At 38.9% G+C, this 9,393-nt stretch overlaps 1 protein-coding gene across 1 annotated transcript; it reads left to right on the top strand.

Annotated features, from left to right (window-relative positions):
* The first annotated feature begins 5,055 nt into the window (after positions 1–5,055).
* LOC149181419 (uncharacterized) lies at positions 5,056–8,381 on the top strand. Its single transcript, XM_089414206.1, has 3 exons — positions 5,056–5,501; positions 5,591–7,986; positions 8,173–8,381. The coding sequence occupies exons 1-3, from the start codon at positions 5,056–5,058 to the stop codon at positions 8,379–8,381; spliced, it is 3,051 nt and encodes a 1,016-aa protein (XP_089270332.1).
* Positions 8,382–9,393: the final 1,012 nt, after the last annotated feature.

The raw sequence follows: 9,393 nt of genomic DNA, 5'->3' as shown, positions 1-9,393 counted from the left end.
TTTTTTACAGCATTGTTTTGCACGGTTTATTGAGTCAAGAGTCTCATCATATTCATACGTCAACACCCCCTCCGAAGAAAAATAAGAAAGTACACTAAAATTTACACTAAAATCAATCAGATACTCTTTTTTAAAGCAAACCAACATTAGATAGATTAGGACCTTGGGATAAGAGAGTGAGTCAACTACCCAAGGTTGAAAATCAAACTAGTGTCGTTAAAGAGTGAAAAATCCTTCTGCACTCATATTACCAGGACCACTCCACTCACAACGGAGCGAAATACGAGACAACATTGGATTGTAATCGAAGGTAGCCCGCCTTCTTTTACAACTCCTTTGGGCATTTTGTGTAACGGGGGTCCCTTCGAGGATTTCAGAACTGAGTCGGGGACTCAAGTATCCTGCCCACACAACGTGCTGTCTACGACTATGTCCCCCCTGGTAATGTCTGTGATTTGAGGTATCTCTAGTGGCCAATACTTCTAGGTACTTACCTAAGGTGACTGGGACGGGCTGTCCTGGTACCTCAAACGGACGGACCTACTTTGTCTTCATTTTTTGGGAGGGTGCTCGTCTTCACGAGAGTACTTGGCCCCTCAATCTGAGGTTCAGGCGAAGCTCAAAAGTAACCGTAACCGTACATTTGGCCATCCTTCTCTGTTACTCATTGAGAGACTGGGTTTCATCTCCAGTAATTGGTGTTTATCAGACAAGGTAATTTCACTTTGTTTGTTGATTGTCATTCTTAGTGTATTTTTTCTTTTTAAGTACCTGAGTGCTATCGTTTTTGAGACTTAAAGAATATCACCTTAAAATTTATCTGATAAAATATACCAGTCATTGTGACTACATCCGGCCCTCACCATCAATCCAGATGGTTGTTAGGACTTCCTCCACTCACTGTGGAGAATCTGCCAAGATCCACTGACTCGGATTCTTCATCTTCAAGGAATCAGTCTCCTAAATTGCACACGGGGTCTATGTGGACAACCGACAATTTGTTTATTTGATTCAGCAACGACTAATATGAAATCCCCTGTTCTTCCTGCAGAAGAATTCCATTCCTAATTTCACTTGCAAGGCTGCAAGAGATTTCTGTTTGAAATCTTCTCAGAATTGATGGAAGCAATAGATGTTACTATTGAAAAAACAGATGAGTCCAAATTAATATCACATGGATCTTTTGATGCACTAGTACTTCTACCTAAGCTAACCTTAACTGACAACACCTACAAGGTCATCTCATCTTTAATAGTGTTGTGAATGACAATTTACTCTCAAACCTTCTGCCCTTATTATTGTTTCACCATCGAAAGTTAGCCTTGCTAGATTAGTTCCCTCATTCACATCACATTATTCTTTACATGACTTTTGTGTTGTGGTGATTTGATGAATTACAGGTACTACTATCATAGAAATAGAATCCCTCTATTAATATTATGGAGCCAACATTGACTACAAATGCCATTCCTCTGCTGCTGAATGGTTCCACTAATATTCAACCACTGCTCCAGATAATCGATATTGGTTCTATTACATCATTAAAAACAACAACCTCACACTTTTGCATTACTCTATCTGATGGAACACATCAACACAAGACTTTTCTACCATCAACATATAGCCAACAAGTTGCATCTGAAGACATTCAAATTGGCTCAATAATTCTGCTTAAAAAAGCAGCTTGCACGGTGCTTCAAAACTCCTCGTAAGGCCCAACATTTGAATTTACCCTTTTCTATTTTTTGTCTTCTATACGCTTCCTGCATTACACAAAAAAAAACTTCATTAATTCATTTCTCATTTGTTTACATAAGGTCCATCCGAGTCGTTGAGCTTGAAGTTGTGATGCGCTCAGCAGCATTGACGAAGGACTCATCAACACTGCTACATGCAAAGGCAGGTACATCCCAAGTTAGCTCTTCATCAACAGAAGATACCTTGCCCTCTGTAGTTACTCCACCAATTACGGCAACAACTACAACAATTCCATTCATGGCACTCAATCCTGCTCGAAAATATTGGTCAATCCAAGGTAGAGCATCTGCAAAAACATCATTGAAGACTTACAACAATGTGCGAGGGTCAGGAAAAGTTTTTGGGTTTGACCTTATCAATCGTGATAAGGAAGAGATCCACCTTTCTGCATTTGCTGAATTGGCTGAATCTCTTTACAGTCTAATTCAAGTTGGGCAGCTATACATTGTTTCAAATGGCACAATTAAAGAAGCAAATCCAAATTACAACCACCTCAAGAACAAATGGGAGATTTACTTGTTTGCTGCTTCCACTATCAATCCATGTCCCATAGATGATCCAACGTTTCCTTACCAGAGCTTTCACTTCAAGACTATTGCCGAAATAAAAAGTGCAAGTCCAAATACGAATGTGGATGTCATTGGTGTTGTTACTTCCACCTCACCTGCATCAACAATTCGACGAAAAGACGGAAGTGAAACATTAAGGAGAACACTCATATTAAAAGACAAGTCGGGTTTTAGCATTGATGTAACATTATGGGGAGACCATTGTGACTCTATAGGACAAAACCTTGTTGAATTCTACTCTTTTGACAACCCACCAATCCTTGCAATCAAAGGAGGTTGTGTATCTGAATTTAATGGCACCACAATAGGGACGATATCAACAAGCACTCTCATCATAAATCCACAAGTTGAAGAAACTCATCAACGACATGCATGGTTTCGTGAGACAGGTTATATCTCTTCTTCTCCATCTTTGAGTAGAAACTATGGTGTTGCTTCGAAACGTGCCCTACCACGAAAGACGTTTCATGAAATTGTTGGCATGCAAACCTCCGATAAAGCAATATGGGTTTCAGTTCGTGCAACAATAACTGCTCTTCACATGGACGACTTCTACTTTCTAGCATGTCCATTAGATTTCAATGGAAAACAATGCATGAAGAAGGTTGTGGAGCATTCTAACAATCTTTGGCATTGTACAAAATGTAACGGCGACTTCCCAGAATGTGACTATCGTTACAAACTTAAAATTGAGCTACATGACCACACCGGGCACCTGCAGAATGTCACAACTTTCAATGATGCAGGAAACGAGCTCATGGGAATCACGACAAAAGACCTGTTCCTTCTTTCTATCGAACCAACTGATCTGCAGGAAATTTGTGGCCGAATTTCAGGATGTCGCTTCCTGCTAACACTTTCCATTAAAGCAGATTACTGCAATGGTGTTCAACGCTTGCAACCAATACTGATAAATTCAGAAGAAATTCAATATGCCTCTGCATGCAAAGAAGCCCTCAATGACATTCAAGCAATGTCCACTTCAAAACGACCTGTTGTTCGCCGCCTTTGAAAAAAAATTTAGGGTCTCTTCAAACACTACTGTTTTTACATAAACAAACATTTCTGCATAACTCATTGTTTCATATTGTTGTAAATTACACCCATGTTATTGTGATGCACATTGTTGCTGCAAATACTCTCTTCCGGTTATTCCAAAACATGTATGTTTACCACTTTTCATTTTACATAATATAGATATCAACATTTGTAAAGACTTACTACATAATTTTCTCGTTCATTGTTTACATGTCTATACATTGATCTCTTGCTTGCTAATCTATTCATGCTATCGTTCAAACTTGTAAAAAAAAAAGAAGAAGAAGGAAGCAAAATCTTGGTTATCTTGCTCCTCTCCTCTCAATAATAGATGCCAGAATAACATATGATTTTATAGTACTCCTAATTGCATATTTTTCCTTCTACCTAATCTACCTACATTCACTGATGTTCAAATAAATTTTTTTTTTTCTAAAACTTGTAATACATTCTCCAAACATGCAATACTTGTTTATGAAAACTAACACTAATTGTTTGTACTTGTTTAGATATGCCAAAAAACAATCAAAATGCGGACAAACACGAGCGGCGACGTCTTCTTTATGCACAGCAAAAGGATACAATAAATGCACGGTGGCGACTACTTTATAAAAACTGCAACAACCCTACTACTTCCTCTACATCCCTTCCCACCTCAAATGTTCTCCCAACTATACAAACCAACCCATCTCACCTTCATCAAATCCAATATAACCCTCCCCTTAATGAAGAACACCATCGCTTTCGAGAAAGGATTGATGAACTTTCTAGCATGCATGTTTGCACAATATGCAAAGAAGCATACCCAGGAATGAAAACAAAGCTTTTACACGGTAGGCTTTCTTGTTTTCGTTGTGCAACATCTAAATCCACCAATCATTTTTCTGAACTAAACAACATGAACCCTGGTGAACAACCCTATGTCCTTCAACAGTTAACACAAGTTGAAGAAATGCTCATTGCACGTGTAAACCCCATTCTACAAGTCACTCATGCTTGTGGTGGTCAATACAAATATAGTGGCCATACAATTAGCTTCCCTCAAGACATCACCACTATTGCCAAATACTTACCTCGAATGATTTCTGACTTAGACATCCTCATTTTGAAAAGGCAAAATCCATCTGAAAAGGCTTATGAATTCTTCGTTTGCAAATCACGTGTCCTTGCAGCCCTTGAATACAAAACAAAAAATGACCCTTACTACTGTGATGTTCAATTCAACTCATCTGTTATTTCTGCACTACCAGATCACCCTATCGATATTTCTTCTCTTCTCCATAATGTAAGCACCTCTTCTTTTGAACCCCATCAAACCAATATTGATTCTACTTATGATACTGATGTCATGCTACCTCCATTAGAAATCCAACCCTCTTCTTTCGTTCCAATGCTCCCAAATTCAAGTACTGAGTTTGAGCACATTTGTAATTATTTGCACTTGACCCATTCAAATTCAACAAGCTCTATCGATTGGCCTCCAAGATCTTTACCAGCTATGAAAGAATACAACACCATAGGCCTCTTTGCCATGGCATTCCCCACACTCTTCCCTACAGGCATTGCCATGATCATGCAACCAAGACTTACAAAAGTTGAGATGCATGAATATGCTTTACACTTGATGCACTACCATGATAACTGATTTGGCCAACACCCAAGATTCCGCTACTATCTTTGTAACATTCTAATGCGCCATCGTAGCCAAACTACTGCTAGTGTTCTTGTGAAAAAGTACATCGAGAACAACTTGCCAACAACAGTTTCAGACCTACGACAGTGTCTTCGTGAATCTCCAGATTCAAGATTGCCAAATCAAATAATGCGGTTCGGTTCAGGCCTACGGGGAACACGATCTTTCTGGAACAGACGACGATCTGAGCTGACTGACATGGTCACACAAATAGGAAGTTTGGCATTCTTTTTCACTCTCAGTGCAACTAATACTAAATGGCATGACTTGCACATGATCATGCCTACCAGTGTTCCTCCCAATTCAGTCAACCACTTCCAATGGAAAACCCAAAGCATAATTAAGAACCCACATCTAACAGCCCAATATATGCATTGCAGATTTACAGTTTTTCTCGAAGAAATCCTGCAAAAAGGCCTCCATGCAGTAGACTATTGGTGCAGGTATTTTTTAATATCCATTTCCTTCTACATTAATTTTCTACATTGCATATATATGTTTTAACGAGATTTTACCTTCATATTATATTCAGATACGAATGGCAACATAGAGGATCCGCACACATTCATGGCTTCCTCTGGCTGCAAAATGCACCAAACATGGACACAATTGACTGGAACAATGCATTAGAAATTGCTAATGCACAGAAATATTTCGACCACTACGTAACTGCCTGGAATCCACGTCAAGCAGAACATCGAAATATTCCGCTTCACCAATCAACAATTCATAACCCATGTCTTCTTGACACAGCATCAATATTCACATCCAATCAGTTTGAAGACTATACAGAGCTTGTCAATTGCATTCAACGTCATACAAAGTGTCATGATTCTTCTTGTCTTCGCAAGAAAGACAATGTACTTAGCTGCCGGTATGGAGTACCGTGGGAGTTGAAGTCCACATCTTCACTTTTCATTGATGATAAAGGTCATAAAACCTATGTCCCTGCATGCAATGATGAAAGATTGAATATTCACAATGCCTATCTACTCTCTATTTGGAGAGCAAATGTTAATTTACAACCTGTCCTTTCTCGCCATGCTGTGTTAAAATATATTTCAAAATATGCAGCGAAATCAGAAACAAGATCTAAGAGCTACCGTCAAATGCTATCACGGCTATCACAAAGTACCATTCCAGAAGCACCCACTGTTGTTGTTATCAAAAAACTCCTTACAGAAACCATTGCAGATAGAGACATTGGAGCACAAGAAATATGCCATATGTTACAAAAGCTACCTCTTTCTCTCAGCAGCCGTACATTTCGGTCTTTGAATGTCAACAAGACTGTTTTCAAACGCGTTTCACAAGATACTGAGAACCCTGGTTTGACACCAAACTTTATCCTTGCATACATGAACAGGCCTGTCTCATTGGAATCACTGCCCCTCCTTGAAGCTTCACGCTCATGGTCATATTCTTCCCAGCGAAAAAAAAACCAATGGAAACACATATTCCCACCAATGATTGTACATGTATTGCCCCGTTACAATGTCATTCCTTCCTCTGATGATCCTTCTTATGCCACTTTTTGTTGGAGTGAATTACTATTGTATTTCCCCTTCCGAAGACTCCCCAATGATATTGGTTCAACTGATGCAGAAATTATTGCACATTGGGAACAAAAAAAGGGTACATATACACCATGGCATGTCCATCGAGAAATTGAAAACCCACAAACCCCACATACTGAAGATCAAACTACCCCCGACATCCCTCCTGATTCCATGCAGATGAATGAATGGCAAATCCTCTCTCAGCTGCACTCAGGTTACAATATTGCAATTGATGACCTTGACATGATTGGTTACCGCGACTTTGATGCCAACCACAATTGGTCACATAATACTATCCCTCCCCACTTGCAAGAAACTGCCATAAATTTCGTTGAATTCAACTGCTCAACGATTCAAAACCAACATCATTCTTTTTCCAACCTCCCCCAAGATCACACATTATCTCCTACCCAAAACATAGCCTTCACCACTATTTTTTCACACTTTAAAACCCCTTCGCCAAAACCCCCACGCAAAATCATCATACAAGGAACAGCTGGGACAGGAAAATCCCATTTGATTAAATGTTTGCACCATGCATTTGTGGAAAACTCACCAGCAAACAAAAACCCTTTGTTGTTACTTGCACCAACAGGGGTTGCATCTTTCAACATAAATGCCCTCACAATTCATTCCGCCCTTCGTATCCCTATCCAAACAATGCATCCTCTTGAAGGCCAACCACTCCTACAACTGCAAGAGCAACTCCGTCATGTAGAGTACATTCTCATTGATGAAATGAGCTTCATTGGTCCAAGAATGCTTACTCGCATTGACGATCGTCTAAGAGAGGCATTCCCTCTTCACCGAAATGCACCATTTGGTAATCGCTCAATTATCCTTGTCGGAGATTTAGGCCAGCTACCACCTGTAAAAGACATTCCTTTATACGTTGGGACATCGCGTGGCACTGCACTTTGGCGCAGCTTCGACATATTCATAACACTTTCAACCGTTTTTCGTCAACAAGGAACTAGCCCGTCCCAGGTTGCTTTCCGGCAAATACTCACAAATCTCAGAAATGGAATATCTACACTTGAAGATTGGCAACACCTAATGTCAAGAACAAGTTCGTCTCTTACACATGAAGAGCAACGCACATTTGAGGAATCCATGCACCTATATGCAATAAACAACTCATTTGTTTTGCATAATAAGAAAATGCTTAAAAAATTGAACATCCCAGTAGCGCTTTGCTCTGCAGAACAACAAAGGCAGAAAACTCCTACTACAATAGAAGATGAGCATTTGCCTGCAAAAGTGCTCTTATGCAATGAACAAAAAGTTATGCTCACCAGCAACTTATGGGTACATGCAGGCCTCGTCAATGGCGCACTTGGGAAGGTCATCTCAATATTTTATTCTATTGGTTCAAAGCCCCCAGAATTACCATCCTTCGTGGTTGTCGACTTTATACAATACAAAGGAACACCATGGGACATTTCACACCCAACATATGTACCCATTTCTCCCATCACAAGGGGTGCATGCCGTCAGATACCACTTCAAATGGCATGGGCTTTAACGATACACAAGTCACAAGGAATGACATTAGACAAAGCAACAGTAGACATCGGCACCAAAGAACGACAAGGGCTAACGTTCACTGCAATTTCAAGAGTGCGGTCATTGGCAGACATTCAAATCAATCCAGCATTCCCATTCTCACGCATTGCACAAATGCACGAGAATCCATATCTTAAGCGTAGACAACAAGAGGAATCATTGCTTGCATCAAAATCTATGCAGGAGAATATACTCTAGCCAATCATACAACATGTTTTCCAGAATTACCCACATGGTAAACACCACTTGCTGCAATAACCAAATTTCACATACATTTGCTTTCTATTACATTTAACCTCATATGATTTTATATTAGTTTGAAATCATTTATTTTATTTCAAATATTCAAACAAAATATTTCCCGCCAAGAACAGCAAGGTCTAGCATTCACTGCAATTTAGAAATTTCTTTAAAAAATTATTTATTTTACTTCAGCACTTTAAAAAACATGCTTTCGTCAAACACATCCATTGTCACTTACAATGTTTTCTTTTTGGATGGAAACAGGTATGAATACAGGCTATTTATGATTGTTGTATGAGTATTGCCAAGAAATTCAGCATCCTACCCCAACAAACATTGCCTCTTTACCGTTTGTGTCCAACCATTGAATTGTTAAAGAAGGTAAAAGAAATACTCAAGATAATAATTCACATCCATGAAAGTGACACACACAGGAAAATGCAGCGTCAATTGCAGGAACAACTCTGTTGCCGATGCCATGCCCCATCATGCATATATAGCTGCTCATTGTCAATTACATCTATATGTAATAGAATGCTCTTATTGTACATATGTTTAGAAGCCAAAGAATACTTTCATTGTATATATGTTTAGTTATTACCTACCAAACATGTCTCTATGTGTAGACCATATGTAAAATTTCAAAAAATACATTGCAAAGCATGTAACTATCTCCTGTATAATTGCTTGTGATAAACACACAATACCATGTAAAATATTTAGAAGTATTCAATTGTAATAAGTCTAGTATGTTCCACCAGACATGATGCATAGTTATGGAGTGTCATAAGTGTTTTTGTACCTACAATTTTAATAAAAACTCAGTTTACATAGATTTGGCCTTTTGAGTGTGGTTTCTATTGTTCATGGAATGCCAGATGTTATGCTACTCACGTTAAGTTATCTTTGTTTTTGTTTTCAAACATGTTATATAGGAATATGTATACCTTACATGGGCTTCTGCAAT

The sequence above is a fragment of the Pinus tabuliformis genome, chromosome 3_2 (genome assembly GCF_031772625.1).
Source record: "Pinus tabuliformis cultivar Carrire ecotype Pingquan chromosome 3_2, CPIR1, whole genome shotgun sequence".
NCBI classification, from domain to species: domain Eukaryota; kingdom Viridiplantae; phylum Streptophyta; class Pinopsida; order Pinales; family Pinaceae; genus Pinus; species Pinus tabuliformis.
The sequence above is the reverse complement of the archived record's forward strand: the minus strand, read 5'-3'. Positions and strand labels throughout refer to the sequence as shown.

Excerpts from the sequence above, each read along its gene's own strand:
- LOC149181419 (XM_089414206.1), top strand. The coding sequence starts at position 5,056 with ATGCGCCATCGTAGCCAAACTACTGCTAGTGTTCTTGTGAAAAAGTAC. Across the intron at positions 5,502-5,590 it reads GCAGTAGACTATTGGTGCAG|ATACGAATGGCAACATAGAG; the intron begins GTATTTTTTAAT and ends TATTATATTCAG. Across the intron at positions 7,987-8,172 it reads CTCAATATTTTATTCTATTG|ACAAAGCAACAGTAGACATC; the intron begins GTTCAAAGCCCC and ends GAATGACATTAG.